This window comes from Argiope bruennichi, chromosome 11, assembly GCF_947563725.1.
Source record: "Argiope bruennichi chromosome 11, qqArgBrue1.1, whole genome shotgun sequence".
Classification (NCBI taxonomy): Eukaryota; Metazoa; Arthropoda; class Arachnida; order Araneae; family Araneidae; genus Argiope; species Argiope bruennichi.
The window spans coordinates 46,880,993-46,898,978 of NC_079161.1; the positions used below are offsets into that span (position 1 = coordinate 46,880,993).

Sequence of the window (17,986 nt, forward strand, 5' to 3'; positions counted from 1 at the left end):
AAAACAGAAGCAGGTGTTTTATTCCTTCCGACATGTTAATAAATATATTCTTACTTTAATGTGTATAAACTGTACATATATAGACGTCAAAGCGAAATTTCTATGTAATAACTGTAAGCTTTGTGATGTTTTTATTTTCAGATTCTTTTTATAAATATGAAGATTTATAAATTAAATTTTAAGAGATTCATTCGAATTTTAAATACCAAATATTTTAATAAAATAGAAACATAAAAATACTTTTATTTTCTTAAATGTCAAGTATATCAGCTAGTTTATAATAAATTGTGCACAATTTAGCATAATTTGGTAGACATAATAATCAAGACAGAATCAAATTTTCTAAATTTTTCTTCCTGGCTTCCTGTATTTGAGAATTTTTTAAATGGAAAAAATGTTCCCTTTATTAAAACGTTTTTAGGATAACTTTGAATTGAATTTTATTGATGATATAATAAGTTATTTTTATTTTCTATTTATACAGTACCCACATTTACAATCTTTATGGTTCTAGTCTTACTTAAATATAAGCATTAAAGATGCTATTAGAATTTTATATTTTCAAAATAATATATATATAATATATCTTTCTATGCAATTTTTCCAGAAATATTGAACTGTTTTACATCTTCTAGAAAATTCGTGCAGCGGATTAATTAATTTAATATTAATTAATCATACTGTAGTAATGAAGATATCAACAATGTTTATGGCCAATTCCAACTTTATTTGGCGTATACAAAGGAAAAGGTATTGTTTGAGACACAGTCAATGAATTTTGAAAAGCACTTCAATGACCTTGCCAAACAAAAAAAAATTATTACATTTCTTTTGCTTGAATTCATTATTTTACTCAATCGCATTTAAGTTTTTGCACACGCACGCGCACGTACGCACACACACACACACACACACACACACACACACACACACACACACACACACACACACACACACACACACACACACACACACAATATTGGGTTGTATAATATAGAGAGATTAGTGGAAATCTTTTAAATTCAAAAGGCATCTCAAATAGTTTGTAATGTAACATATACCTATAGTAAAGTGAAAATGCTAAATTTAATGAGATACGTTATACCGCTCTAGCCGCAAAATAGGGAGTTACAAAAAAATGACTCAAAAATAAAACAAATGACCATAAGTTCAAAGTAAAAAAAATGTTCTCTATATTATAATAAAAACATAGGGAAAAAAATTAATATACCTGTAAAATTAGTAGATGTTTAATTATCTCATTATCTCTAGATAATTAAATACCTTGTACACATTTCTTCCCTGTCAAGTGAAGATATTTAATACTAAATTATGAACATTCCGATCTTCAAAAAGAATTCTTCATGAATGTGGAAGAAGTACTCTCCAGCTTTATCACACAGTTTTTCCAAGTTAAGCAATGTCGAAGTTAAATTTAAGCATTGAAAACAGCAATAAAATGTAATAATGAAGAATTTAAAAAATGCACTCGGGAGGCGAAATCTGAGGATGCATTTAACATATTTTGAACGAACCCTTTTTGTAAAGACTGAAGTGTTTTATTACTCTGTGTTTTTATTAGAATATAGTGTACTTTTTTAAAATTAGACTTCATGAATTTTTTTAGTTATTTTTTAACTCTATATTTCGTTCTTAGATGCTTTGTAATCTATCTTAACAAATCCATCATGGTCTCTTTATTGCACGTCCACATTTCTCCTCCTTCTATTCGAGATTCCGTTTCGAATTTAAAAGGCTTAAAAGAACTTTTAGCTATGTCCTTGTATATATGACATTATGAAATTTATAATAATATTTACAACAACATTAAAAGCTGATGTCAAATCTTATACAAAATTCTTTGCTCATTTTATAGAATTGTATTTAAAATGTACTACTTCATCAATTGATTAAAACCCAGATTTTAAAAGTTGAAAATACTGACAATGAAATATACTATAAACTAGATAATTGATAGGATGTAACATATGTTAAAAATAAGTCTGTTCTATGCATTATTTAGTTCTTGACAAAAATCATGAATGCAAAAGGCCTTAATTCTGAATTTATACGCAGAACTGTGTTTAACTGATTGCTATCAATTGACATTGGAATAAAAATTATGGATTTAAATTTTTAATGAAATATTATAAACCGTTTAACCCTGGATGTCATCAAGTAAGTGATTCAGCAAGTCTGAATTCGGCTAATGGATTATACGATTTATAGATTTTTTTTTTTACTTATTATTATGAAGGGCAATCATCAGTACATGTACTGATATCCACCTATAATTTTACATCTTTCTTTTACTTTTAAATAGATTTTTTTTTTTGCATTTCTTGTGAACGTATATAATTTTTCTCAATATTAAAGGGCTATTAAAAAATAATATATTTATATATAATTATGTTGATCCTGTTTTAACAAAATAGGAAAATAGTATATTCATATTATTATTTATGTGTGTGTTGATTTTAATTCATAATTTCTAAAATATTACTTTAAATCCATTAAAAGCAATTATTTGAAAATAACCAAATTTCAAAAGAAAGGGCAAAATAATTTAATTCTTTAAAGGACCATTTTTTTTTATCACACTATAATAAAATATTTTTAGAAAACAGATTGTTTTATAAAAAGTAATTCATTTTCCTTATTAGATAAACTTATTTTGAATAATTAATTGGTTAATTAATACTTAAATAGCAAATTGAGGTACATTATTTTTTATGAGATTAAGAAATGAAACATATAGTTTTTTTTTTGTTTTATTGGAAAAATCTGTCTGAACGTATACCAACTTACATAACTTCATACAAAGATTGATGAACTTGGTGGGAAATATACTTCCCATGACCGTAGAAAAAGTTAAAAAATTAACTTTAGTTTAGTACTAATATATTTATAATCTTATAATTTATATTATTTTGAAATATTTTGCTTCAGTCACAAAAAAAGTGGTTTTGAAATATATATATATATAATTAATCAATGGAAAAATAAATTACCTGTCTATTCTTTGAAATAATTTAAAAACACTCAAAATTCTATACTGTCTTTCGATAAAAAAAATATGAATAATTTCCTCAAAACAAAAACATATTGAAAAATAGGCATCCAAAATAACAGTGGAAAAAATGCATATTAAAAATTCTTAAAAATGTGTAACGAATTTTTTTCTTTTTATTCAGTTTTTCTATCATTAAATCAAGATAAAATTTACTGATGCAATGTTTACTTTGATAAAAGATTCACATTAAAATAAATTAAAAGCAATTATATTAAATGAATTCCATATAAAATAGATAATTACAAATATATAGCCTAATATATCCGAAAATAATAACTTTTTCTCATTTCCGAATTACGGAAATGAAATTTCTTTTGTAATTGACAGTATAAAAATATCCCGAAGGAAACGATTTTTTTTGGGGTTGATTAAATTATTTATGCGAATAACTTATTATTTAAATGATGGAATGCCATAATTTATAATTCATTCAACATCATTGTCGGCTCTTTTGTGTTGCCAGTAAAATTCTAATCAATTATTTTTTAAACATGATTTAAAGGAATGTAATGAATAAAAGATAACATCCATTAAATTAGAAATACTTTTATAAATTTCACTTAATTGCAGCATTTCATCTTCAAATTTTTCATTTTTTCTTATGAAGCTTTTTTATTTTTCAGTGATTAAACAAAGATTCAATCCCCAAGTTTACGATGACTTTGTGGTAAGAGGAAACACTGCTGTGCTCCGATGCCATCTTCCCACTTTTGTGAAGGAATATGTATCTGTAGATTCGTGGATCAGAAACGATGATTATGTTCTAAAAATGACAGACACAAGAAGTAAGTACAGATTTTTTATTTTAATATATCAGCACTGTAAAAGAAATAAAATTTCTCCATTTCCATTCTTCCCTTACCAAAAAATTCTGAACAAAATTATGTAATCCATAGATTTACGCTCTTTTATTTAATTTATTTTTGTTAAGAAATTAAAAATTTATAGTCAATATTATGCAAAATTATCCATTTCCAGAATTGACACACAAGAGCATGTTCTAGCGTCTATGTATGTACATAATATTATAGTATTTCCGATTTCATATTGAGAGCGTTTGTGTTTATTCTTTATCTTACATTTTAAAACAATTCAAATCCTTTTCTAAGAATGATTTTTTTTCGTGGCAATATAACATATTTAGCTCTAACTAAATGTGTTAATTAACTTCCACTTATTCTAGTATGGAGATATAAATATTTTTCCCGTAAGTAATTTTTATGTAGATGCCTATAGGGAGACCTATTACAATGATTCTCATGGCAAGATTGCGGGAAAATTTCTTCAGTTCTTCACCGATCATGGTCCCTAGAACCCGAAACTCTCATTCATATAAAAGTTTCTATATATAACGCTTTTTCCATGTTATTTTGTGAATAGAATAAATAGAGTAAAATTTTTTGTATTTTAACTGGCTTGAAATATGTTGTTAGAAATGAAAGAATCTCGGACGAGTTCGTAACTAGCCCATCAAGTTCAAAGGGGATGGGAATGATGGTGGTGGGGGATTGAAACTTTTATTTCGCCATAACTTTCTTAATATTGAAGATAGAAAAATACATCCATTTACCCAAATTAACGTCTCATTTAGATGAACAATTTTGTATTGAAAGTTTTTCAACAACTACAATATCTTGGAAGTTAGAGGGCTAAAAAGTGATTTTTAATCCCTAGTGTTGACTATTTTCAACATCAAAAATTTATATTGCCATATAGATGCAAGGGAATCTACCTTTGTCTTCCAGCATGCCGAAGGGAATTTTTTTATCTCTTTCTGAAATAACAATAAATTGCTATGTGGTAATACAATGATTCTGTGAAACTCATCATTAATTTAACTGGTTTAACAATTATAGAGTAAAACGAAAAAAAAAATAATCAAATATCTCCATTTATCATTTAGTTCTTATTTTAGAGATACAAAAAAAATCTCAAAGTAAGCCATACAGAATTATTGATAATGTGGCTTGTAAGTTTTTGAATATGCGAGGATCCCTGCATATATTTTTCTTTGCAATACAAATGAATGATTTAGTATTCTTGCCCATAAAAATGTTAAGAAATTCTCTTTATGATTCTCTATATGTAAAATTCGCAATAACAATTTTAACTGCAATTTTAACTTAGACTTGAGAAATAAAGTGTAAGATATGAGATGATCAGAAATTGAAGAAGAAAATTATTTGTTTTATTTTCTGTTTGTTTGTTTCTTATGGCACTTGCCACTGACAAGCCCACTGTTACGAAGACAGTGATTTAAGCCTGAGGGGGAACGTCTCTTATTTTTTATAGCAGCGCCAACTAGGGCCAAGAGTACGATTTTGTCACTCACGCATCACTCATTCGCTTGCACAACCCCCTTTTTACAGGAGGGCACATTCACACATCTCACAGATAGAACAACGGAAGAACAACCATGCCCAAACCGGGACTCGAACCCGGGACGCCCAGATCACGGGGAAGACGCGCTACCCCTATGCCAGGACGCCAGCGTTTTATTTTCTAGTTTTACTATTAAATAGCATTTTTTAATAATTCGTAAACTAATCTGGGCTTTAAGAACCAAATGCAAGCTAAGATCAGGTTGATGGATAGAGGATTTCTAAGTTTCTAGCATTATCGCTGTTTTAATAAGCTGGCAATGCTGATTATTTGTAGAAAGTTCAGAACCTAATTATAACGAAACTCAATGCTTTAGAACATTTTACTACGTTTAACCATTGTTAAACTTAATTCTAATTAGTTTAACAATGATAAATCTAATTAAACTTTTTATTCTGTATACATCTAATTTTGTTAGTGACATTCTATTTGCATTATGTATATTGCATAATCGAACGGTCAAGTCATTATACAATTCATTATTCAATTAATGATAATGAATTTTGTAATCTAAAATCAAATCATTTACACATATTAAAACCCAATGCAGAAATTATAAAGAATTTTCAAATACCGCAGTATTACACTAATCATTTCGATGTCATATTCATTAAATAATTATGATTAGAAAACATAAATAATTTACATTTCAAAAGCAAATGACATTATTCTGTCTCTTTTGAAATTTATACAAGAATTTCTCACATACGCATTCATTCACAATTTAACTGGTGCATATATAGAAGGAGAATCCTTTGAATTTCAAGAAACTGCAAAACTCATTTCATAATAGTTTCTAATATATTCGATACTTATGGAAGGAAATCCATAATTCCATTTAATTTTTAATTAAGTAAAATTATAATGAACATTTGAAAACAATAGAGGTACACATTTCCACCTTCCAAAGCACATATCTTCCAAATTTGATGCTTCTCGATTTATCGATTGGTCTAACAGAGTACCACACACGCACACGCACGCACACACACACGCACGCACACACACACGCACGCGCACACACACGCACGCGCACACACACGCACGCGCACACACACGCGCACACACACGCGCACACACACGCGCGCACACACACACACACACACACGTCCTTAATAATTAATAGATATTTGCAACATTTTGACTTTGATTTTAGCACAAAATGGCAGGCTAACAGTGGATTTTTTTCTATATCCACTTTACAGAAACCATACTAAATCCCTCTTAAGCCTATCTCTCGATTTAACGATAACTCCAAGAGTGCCAAATACAGGCACACAAATATCCTTAGTTATCAATAGATATTTGCAATAGTTTGGCCATGATTCTAGCAGAATATGACTAAAAGGGGATTTTCTGCTATATCAACTTTACAGGAGACATACTAAATTCCTCTTCAATCAATACCATTATATACAGACTGATAATCACAGCTTTACCACCTTATTTTTACTACAGCACAATTTCATGTATGTTTATAATTCTTTTTTACTATTTTTTTTTAATTTCAGTGTAACATTTATGGCTGTTTATTATTAAAATATCACACCGTAAACATAAGTTAGTATTGCATTACGAGATGGGGCACAGTTGCCTGGTGGTAAAGTCTTGGCTTCGGAACCTGGAGGGTTTCAGGTTCGAGACCGAGGTTCCACCAAAGAACCGTCTGGTGCACGTTATATCTTTCCGGGCCAAACTTCCACACGCTGGTGTGGTTTGGGAGTTTGGATGGGGGTGCTAGTTCAGATGTCGTCCACGTCATTTGACCGCGGTTGAAAAATACGAAGTCCGTCACAAAATAGATTTAGTGTTGCTTTAAAAGCGGGATGTTAATATAACTAAGTTAAACAGCATCGTGGAATTCAGAAAAAACTGATCTGAACCTCCCCTTAACAATATTCATCTCTAAAAGGTTGATAAACACTGCTTTATCAACTTCTTGAGAAAATGCCGCCATCCCTCACGCTTCAAGCAACTTCTTGCCAAAGTATCGTTACGAATTGTCCCATTCCATGTCCCTATAAAAATTACAAGCGCTCTTAATAAGAATCCCCAGCGTTCGGCAGCCTAGTATCCCTCCTGTGATACAGTGTCTCTGTAATCCTCGGTAAGTCTACTAGACTAATGAGATGCGCACAGAAACTAGAGCGCAGAAAAGACAATTGGCGAAATAGGATTCCCGGAAAAGAAGCCAGCCCAATCAAGTGTTGCGTCCCTCGAGACCACCCTAGAAATCACACAGGAAATAAATTGGGCCGAGAAAGTGTATAAGGAAGCGATTGCTTCATAGAAATTCCTAGTCTCTTGTTACCTAGGCAAACTTTTCTATTTGGAGAAGCGGTGAAATGAGTATTTATGCCATTTGGTGTCATCTCTTCGGTTGGAGGAGGGAGAGGAGGTATGGAGATGTATGATAGGATTGGCTGCTTCGAAAGAAAAGAACATCAGAGATTCTTACGTACATTTTTGGAAATATAACGAAATGTATTACTTTTAGCGGATGTTGACTTGGTAGAAACGAACGTTATATTTTCTGGTCTTTTCAGTTTATCAGCTACCTTATACCTCATATAAATGCTTTCTCGGTAAATATTGGAGAATATAAATTCTTCTGTTTAAATGAAGGATTGTGAGAAATTCTTGACAACTTTTTATAAAAAAATAATCATCTAATTTTCAAAGAAACTATGAATCAAAAATGTAGTTTTACTTTCCTGGTGGCATATTGTAATATATAGCAGATGTTTAAAAGCGATATACATTTTTTTTGTTCATTTCTATTTCTTCTGTGGGAGATTCAGTTAAGTGCCTTGATTTTTATAGAAGTCAGTTAGTTTTAAATATTTCATTCTTATAACTATGGGCTGTGACATTGTAATGTACTTCGCATTTATGTTTCTAGCAGGACATTAAGTGAGATAAAGTCATGACAAAAAAGAGAGAGAGCAAAAAAGTATTAATATAGAATTCTTTTTCTTCAGATTCATCTCTATTTCTTCTGTGAGTGATTCAGTTAAGTGACTTTATTTTTATAGGAATCAGTCGTTTTCAATACTTTATTTCACATAGATACGGGCTGTGACGTAATACTTTATTTACATGTTGCGAGCAGTACATTAAGTGAGATAAAGACATGACAAAAGAGAGATGGAATAAAAATAGCGTGACTTTGAAGGAAAAGAAACTGATCGTCAAAGCTTTTAAAACATAAGTATCCTTAATAGATGTTTAAAATCAAATACATAATACTATTCTTCCTGTATAAGATTCTTAAATTACTGGATACCTATAGGAATCCGTCACTTTTCGAAACATAATTCCTGTCACTACGGAACTCACTTAATCTCATATGTGTATCATGAGATTAAGTGAAAAAGGAGACTGGTCAAAATAAATTAATATAGCATAGCATTACATTAAATTGTTTACCAGATTAATAGATGTTTAAAATCAAATACATAATACTATTCTTCCTGAATAAGATTCTTAAATTACTGGATACCTATAGGAGTCCGTCACTTTTCGAAACATAATTCCTGTCACAACGGAACTCACTTAATCTCATGTGTGTATCATGAGATTAAGTGAAAAAGGAGACTGTTCAAAATAAATTAATATAGCATAGCATTACATAGCATAGCATTACATTAAATTGTTTACCAGATTAATAGATGTTTAAAATCAAATACATAATACTATTCTTCCTGAATAAAATTACTGGATACCTATAGGAATCGGTCACTTTTCGAAACAAAATTCCTGTCACTACAGAACTCATTTAATCTCATGTGTGTATCATGAGATTAAGTGAAAAAGGAGACTGGTCAAAATAAATTAATATAGCATAGCATTACATTAAATTGTTTACCAGATATTTAGAAGCATAAATATTAACACATTTTTAAAAACTATTTATTAATTTATTTGACTGGTCGGATCTGGCGACATCAACTCTGGTGGGAACTAAATTTAAGACCTAAGGGCCATCACCGGTCACGATACAAACCTTCCTGCGGGAAGCACCTCCCATCAACGATAGGACCAAAGCCCACCATTTTTGTACCTACCCAGATGGCCAGAACCAACCACTGTATCGGAAGTTTCTTATTCTTGTATCTGCGGATGAGTTGGCTTAGGAAAGGTCTTAAAAGTTGGTTTGAAAGAATCCTAGTTGATAACCTCCTTCCCCCACCAGTGGGATTGCCAACTAGGAATAAAAATACAGCTGCCCTAGTTAATAAGTATTAAATAAATTATTTTTCACACATTTTCTCTCTAGATTTAATCTGTAAATTTTTGATGCTGAAAATATGTTTGAATTCTTAAATATTCAGTAATATTTAAAAACTATAAAAATTGCGAAGAAACAAAGAAGCTAAAAACTTTTCAAGTTTCCAAATTTTTAAAACTATAATCCATTGTCAATTTTTCTAACTCTATTTTCACTTATATTTGCCACTTCCGTTCCATATCCAAATCATAGTAAAAAATCAAATTTGTCTCTACGTCTTTCTCCAAATCTTTTTTTTTTCCGCTTCAAAATACTTGAATGGCAATACTTTGCAAAATCACCTCCTGTGTATTCCATCCTTGTTCTCAGATGCAGCACAGGAAAAAGCTTGAAAAACTCTGTAAGACAACATTTCAATTTACCTACGAAACGTTGCGCCCTAGTATACGCAGGGGCGGACATGAATAGCCTTACTTTGTCCGTGGCGCGAGCCCCATCCTTTAATTCCGCACACGTTTAGCCTGATAGGAATACAAATGACCTACTGGAAAAGGAAGCACTTGTCAGAGCGAGGTCGTTCCGAAATTGCGACAAGAAAGGATACCCATTGACTGCAAATGGATTTTCTTTCACATAATGGCTGAGAGTCTTTTTTCGGTATTGAAATTTTTTGTTGATTTCCTGTATTTGAGGGGATTGTGTCGTGAGGATTAGGTTGTCAATTTTGTTATGCCATTTATATTTCATTAGGCTGCATTTCTATGATTTTAAATTTCAACTTGTATGTTTCTGTTGGTTTCTCTTATTTGAGGGGGATAGGAAGCTAGGCCCCCCAATTTTTTATGTCATTTATATTACATTATACGGAATATATGATTATAAGTAGGCCGCAGTAGCCTGGTGGTAAGGTCTCGGCATTGGAACCGAAGGGTTTTCGGTTCCAGACCTGTTCCACCGAAGAAAAACCGTATTTGGTGTAAGCGGATTTGGTGCACGTTAAATCCGTCGGGGCCAAACGTCCTCTCCCTGGTGTGATGTGAGAATTTGGATAGGGTGGTGCTAGTTCAGGTGTCATCCTCGTTATCTGAACGCGGTTCAAAATTACGAAATACGTCCCAAAATAGCCCTAGTGTCGTTTTAAAATGAGACGTTAATATAACTAAACTAAACTAAGCTTTATAATTTTAAATTCGAACTTGTATGTGATTTCAATATCAGTGAATCCTTTTCAATACTCGAAGTTTCCTTTGGTTTCTATTATTTGGGGGAAAAGGAATTACCTCACTTTTGTTATGCCATTTATATTGCATTATACTGCATTTCTATTATTCTAAGTTTGAACTTATGTGTGGCATTTAGATACCAGTGAATCTTTTGTCGATATTGGAACTTTTTGTAGGATTCTTTTATTTGGGGTATTTAAACCTAAAGCACCCAATTTTGTTATTTAATTTATATTACAATGTACTATATTGCAATTAGATTGTGTTATGTTATTATATTATGCATTTTATTACCAATGAATCTTTTCTTGGTACTAATATTTTTGGCAAGACTCTAGTATTCAAGAGAATTATGACAGGGTGCTTTCTGTGATTTAAAATTATCTTGCACATTTTGATACCAGTGAGTCCTTATTTTCCAGTATTGAAATTTTTGCCAAGTTTTTCATACATGGAATAATTATGCTATGAGTATTCTTAGGTTGCTTATTTTGTTATGATATTTACATTGTTTAATACTTCATTTCCATGATTTTAAATTACATGACGCATTTTGATACCAGAGAGGTACTTTTTTTTTCGTATTGATATTTTTTGGCAAGATATAAAACACTTATGCCTTTAAACTTTCTGTTATGAATTTCATTTATATGAGGAATTGAGTCAGTGAGTCTTCTTATCAGTTTCGAAATTTTTGATAAATTTCTTCCAATTGTTAGAACTGCGTCATGAGGCATATGTTGCCATTCGAGTAATGATAATTACATTGTCTTATGCTGTATATCCATGTTTTATATTCATTTTTAAATTAAGGATTTGTATCTTTGTTTATAGATCCGTTATTGAATTATAGTCAAATGATTTTATCCAGCAACCACATTACAAACATATGTCAACAAACGTATAACTGCATTGATATTTCTTTCAGAAATCTTCAATTAGTATTTCTATAATAAAAAAACCTTTCTAATTATAGTGTGAGAATAAGGTTTCCAGACCTGTTATTGCATTTGCATTGCATTATGTTGTATTTAGGCCATTTCTCACAATTATTTTCGATTGCTGTCATGTGCTGTTCCTGAGGTAGGCGTGATTTTCAGTTGCACGTAAAAGTTGGCCTCGTGTGAACCCTGCTTTAGAAAAATCGATGTTCGTTTTCGGCACAGCAATGAGATATGGAAAAAGTTGAACACTAATGGTCATCACCGGAAAAGGCGCAACTCTTCCGATAGACAGTAAGCTCCGTAATAGGCAAGGGGTAAATCAACCCTACACCATTGTTATGTCCACTAGAAAAGCGAGAACATCATACCAGAAGCTCCTCATCCTCATATCTGGGGTGTCCTCTTTGGGAGAAGTGAATGTCCATTAGCCTTAGATAGTAGATGAATATAAAAAATATGGAAGATAGTGAACTCAATTATATGACACACAATTCAATGAATTTTGAAATGGGAATGATATCCTTTTTATTCAATCAGAATATTTGCATACCAGTATCAATAAAATTACTTACTTGCGTTTATAATTAAAAATAAAATAGAATCTTGTATTACCTATTACAAAAAAAAAAATGTTTTCAATTTTTAGAAATACAATGAGAAAATAGGAAGAAAAAAATGTAAAATATGAAGGAAAGAATAATATGTAGAAATACTTAAGGTATCTGATTTCTTTTGACAATCTTAAGGAAACCACAACTGCTATATATCAAAATTAATTTAAGGGAAAAAAAACCTCAAAAAACGATTTTGCTGTTGTGTTGATTGGATTTTATATTTAATCATATTTGCTTAGAAAAAAACACATTAATAAATTTTTATAAAAAATTAAAATATTTAAAAAAAATGTAGGATGTAAATCATTTTGCTACATTTTAGTTTCAAAATTGAAAATGAAAAAAGTAAATGCAATTATTTCAAAATGAAATCGACAATTTAAAAATATAGGAAAATGTTTCTTATTAAAAAGCTTTTTTAAAAATTATCTTACCATTAATACATTACCCTTTAATTTATTAATTTTTTATTGCATTATAAGTTATTTTTTTCCTATTTCTGTTTTTTTGCAATTCTTTATTATTTTTTTGTTGTTGTTTTTCATTCTAGAAATAGTTTACTTTAATTATTTCTATTAAAATTCTCATTAGATTTTATTTTGTTACTATAGAAAAAAAAATGAATAATCATAAAATTAAAGAAATAATTTTTCCAAGCGTAATATTCAAAAATGTTTGGTTTTTATTTAGTCATAAAAAATATTCTTTTTGTACTATAGTTCTATTTGATTTATTTTAATCTTTATTTTATTTAATTACATTCTATAAAATGAAATGTGTATCCTCTCAAATCGTGACCCAACAACTAAGTCATGATAAAAAGAATTAACTTTAACTAACTAATGCTATTTGTCAGTAAAAATACTGCACATTTTTTTCTAAATCAAATTTTAGTGCTACTTTTCAATTTTATTACTTATGCTTACTATAAAATATTTCAACTTAAAATTTCATATTCAAAGTTTTTTTTTTTTTTTTTTTTGGCAGAGACTACTTTAAAGAACTTCTAAGTTTAAAATACATGCTGAGAATGTATTTTGTTTTCGATGCCAATACTAAAGGAAATGAAACCAACGGAAAGTTTCTGATAAACAATTAATTCACGAATATAGGATATTTTGTGTTGATCGTAGTATAGTAACGAAAGTATATATATAAATATATTTAAGAAAGAAAGTATATGATATAAAAGAAAAGTAAAAATAAAAGATATATATATATATAAAAGAAAGTAGTTATATATATAAAGAAAAGTAGTAAGTATATATATTTATTCGTACCAATTAGGTTTAAGATTTTCATGTAGATCTATAATTTGTTTTCAAAAACTACTGCAAAATTTTATTTACTTTAGTATTTGCTATTTCGAGTTAACGCTCACTCGAAAAGACACCTCAATAACTAGCGGGAGAGCTCTCACAAAACTTTCTCGCATAGTCTCTCATAAAGATGTTATACCACCAAATGTCTTCTATAGAATTGGCGTACAATAGCTACAAAATAATAACATTTGGCGTGAATTTAACATTTTTACTGAATGTCATCATTTGCGAGTCATTTGGCGATTAATCCCTGGAATGTGGTTAATAGTATTCGTAAATCGAATTTGGGTTTTAGACGCGTTTTTCAGCACCAATTGAAAGAAAAAAAAATGAATACAAACTATACTTGTAATCACAAAATCCATACCAAATTTGATATATATAAGTCATTGCATTTTAGTATTATCGAGGTTCACATGCTTCTGAAATACAGACCGACAGACGGTAAACTTATAGTTGGAATTGATTTAAAATTTTATAGACGTTTAGAATATGCCAGTTAAATATGTGCCAAATTTCATCCTTCCAGTTCTCTTCGTTTTGTAATTATTGGGTTAACTTGAACAGCCGGACAGACAGAATTCTCCTGAGTGGAGTTTGCTCAAAATCTGATAGAAATCTACTAATTTGATATAAAGATAGTATACCAAATTTCGTCTATCTAGCTCAAAGCGTTTTTGAGTTAGATTTGCCACAGACAGACGGACATTTTCCAAAAATGTGTTTTTCGAACTCGGGGGGGGGGGGTCTAGAACGTGAAGGTTCGTCAAAATATTGAGTTCGTATTTTTTGACGATTACGGTACTTTCTATATACTATGTATACGAGAAAATAGAAAGTCTATTCGTCGATGAGATTTTATTATAAGTTGATGCAGATCAAAAATTATAGTGACAAATTCATATTCTTTTCTTTTTCTTAATTTCTAAACCTGTTGCTTTTTAAGTCCTTACATTTGCATGTACATGGACGGATAGACCAAACAGATTACATATCAAAAGATATCAAGCAAAATTTTATTCAGATTTACAATTTTGATGCAAAAAATCCCATTTTAAGTTGATTTTTGTACCTTGCCACAAACAGAAAAGCATCGTCCAAAAAATATTTTCTTCAGATTCAGGGAAATTTCTTGAGAGGTGAGTTTAGAGTTCGAATTTTTAATGAATACAATACTACATTTAAAAATATTTCTTTTAGGAGAAATTAACCAAAAGTGTCTAGCCGATTTTTTAAGTCCCCTAACTTTTTATCAATTTGAATCTTGATTAAAAATTTAATAAAATTGTTCATTTTTATTAGAATTATCAGATTTTTTTTCTTTAACCATAATAATTATTCAATTATCTTAAGATTCCCTATTCTTTATATTTTTTAAAAATTTCCTTCACACCCCTTTACTATAAAAATTTCCATTTCTCTATATAAATTACACATGCCCTTACTAGATTTAATCTAATTATAAATCTTGAAAAAAAAATCAATTTAAAGATATTAAGTAATTAATTTTCCTTTCCTTAATTTGACAAACTAATATTTTTATTAAACTAATTTTTTTCTTAATTCTCTGGCCCACCAAAACGCATAAGGAAAGTTTGAATGTTCAGATAGCCGAGATGACATAGACATAAGTTGATTCTTAAAGGCCGCCACTATCCTGGGTGCAACCCTTTCTGTAAGAGGCATGGCCCATCATTAATAGGGGAAGCTGTCTCCCACACCATTTCTAGACCTACCATGATGGCGAGAATTTAACCATTATACTGGTAGTTCCTCATCCTCATGTCTAGATTATCCTGCAAGGAGGGGGAGGGGGGGTATTTATATGAGAAAATAAAAATAGCATCCTTTATTAGCAAGTGATACTTTTTCACTTGATTTTCAGATTAAATTTAATATTCGATAAGGAATTCTAGATAACGCGATCTATGGCAGCTTATTTGTCTCATGAAATTATTTTTATCTTAAGATTTAAAAAATATCAAAGCAGTTGATACGAAAAGTTTGACATGTTATACCATGTTTTTTTTAATTTTATTTCATATATATTTTATAAAATTTTATGAAAAATAAATTATTTAATATTAACTAGTAATAAATTTAATACATACATGAATTTAACAAGTTAGTGTAGGTTTATTTTCACGATAAAATGAAATGTAAAATTTAATAAGTTTTAAGTGTTAACTACAATAACAAATTTAAAAAATAAATTTAATTATTGATACTATATGATAATAAAGCTTCATATGATAAGTATAAATTTTAAATCAGATTCTATATTTAAATTGAAATACTTTATATATTGCTGAAAAATAACAAAGCCCACACTGACTGTTTGGAATGTAATTTAAGGCAAACAAGCTTTCAAAAAATATATTTATTAAAATTGAATTATTTTCTAATGCCACGAGAGTTGCTTATTTTCAAAATAGAATTATTATGTGATATGAATCTGAATTTAATATTTCCATACATTGTGTTTAATTTTCTTCGATAAAACAATATATTTCTTAAAAATTTTAAGCAGTATTTGCTTTCTACTGTAGGAACTTTATATTATCGACAGTTAATTGGATTTATATTGTGTTAAACAGAAAACATAGTGAAATGCTCCTCTGAATTAAGCACCAACAAATTTTCGTTATGATGGAAGTATTTTAAATTATATTATTTCATGCGTTAACTAAAACATTTTATTTGAGGCTCTCAATAATGCTTACCTCATGTAATCAGACGAAATATTTAGTCCGGATTAGTTATGTTGTATATTTTCAAGCATATGCGAAGCATTTTTATATTTTGATATTTCACTGCCAAAGATGTGAGTTGTAGAATAATATGGATCAAAAATATTTTAAATTGCTCTGCAAGAAAGAAAATAAGTTAAATAAGCGTATTATTTCGGATAAAATTTATAAAACAGACGCAGAATAGGATTGTATATATCATAGTTACTGCGATACGGTAAAATTTATTTTCAGTTTATTTTGCATGAAATGGGAATTTAATATTGATATGAAGAACCTAATTTTTTTTCTACATATTATTATTTGCATATAATGTTTTCCTTTATCTCTATATAATCCATTCTTTACACGAAAGATAACAAGATATCAATGCGAGTATAGAGTGAGCAGAAAAAGTGTTTGCATCGTCGAAAAATTTAATTTAAAAATTTTAAAAAAATATAATAATAATCTTCTCAAAATCAAAGGAAAACATGGTTTGCGAAATTAGGTTTATCCGTCTAAGAAAAAGACAACGAAAAAACGCAACATTTTAATCTAAGAAATTTGCTTATATATTTTATTTATAGCTAATACAATTGAACGTATATGAGTTTCCAAAACGTATATCAGTTTCCAAACAGAATGTCCTATCGTGGGAGGGGGACATTACAGATTTGCAGGTGTAAAGCTCCTGGTATATTGGTTAGTTCTTATTATCCTGGCAAGTAAAAAAATAGTTTGTAGGTTGATGTACTTCCTGCCGATGAAGGGACATACCTCCTGTGGAAAGTGTTGCACCGTGACCGGTGAGGGCTCATAAGATTCAACCATATTATCATCGCAGCATTCTGATTATACCATTTAAATGAATGCTTTCGGGTAGGTCGGAGTATTTCAATTATACTTGCTGTACTTCCCAATATGACTTTTAAACATATAAATAATTTTATGACTTTTAAACATATAAATGACTTTAAAATATAAACGGGTTCGTTTTAACCCTTTATTTACCAACAGTACTTTCAAGAACCATTTAAAACCGGCTGATATCTTCACAATACGGCTATTTTTTCTAACAGCGTTTGATTGAATACGAAGAACTTATTTTCAATAGAAAGCAGTAGATATAAACTAAAAATAACCTAAAAAATATTTTATTAAGTAATTAAATAAATTGCTTATTTTAATTAAACACATCTCTACTTCTTTCTGGATTTATTCTCTAAGAAAACTTAACTAAGGGTTCAAAAATAAATTTGAAAAATTGATGTCAAAATAATTCGGTAAATAAAGAGTTAAAATGCATAAAGGATTTTATAACAATTATAAGAACAGTGATGTATATTTTTATAGTTCCTAATTACCAACAGAAGTAACTTCATACTTTTCAGTAAAAATTGACTCACACTTTTTTTTAAAATAAGAGCAGAGAATCTTCTTCTTATTATTATTTTTATATTAGCGA

At 29.5% G+C, this 17,986-nt stretch overlaps 1 protein-coding gene across 4 annotated transcripts in view; it reads left to right on the forward strand.

Annotated features, from left to right (window-relative positions):
- LOC129957597 (cell adhesion molecule Dscam2-like) overlaps window positions 1-17,986 on the forward strand; it is a 929,106-nt gene that overhangs the window by 472,235 nt on the left and 438,885 nt on the right. For all 4 annotated transcript variants that reach the window (XM_056070014.1, XM_056070015.1, XM_056070016.1 and 1 more), the window contains exon 3: window positions 3,697-3,858. In XM_056070014.1, coding sequence (XP_055925989.1) covers window positions 3,697-3,858 — 162 coding nt within the window. The remainder of the gene's footprint in view (window positions 1-3,696; window positions 3,859-17,986) is intronic.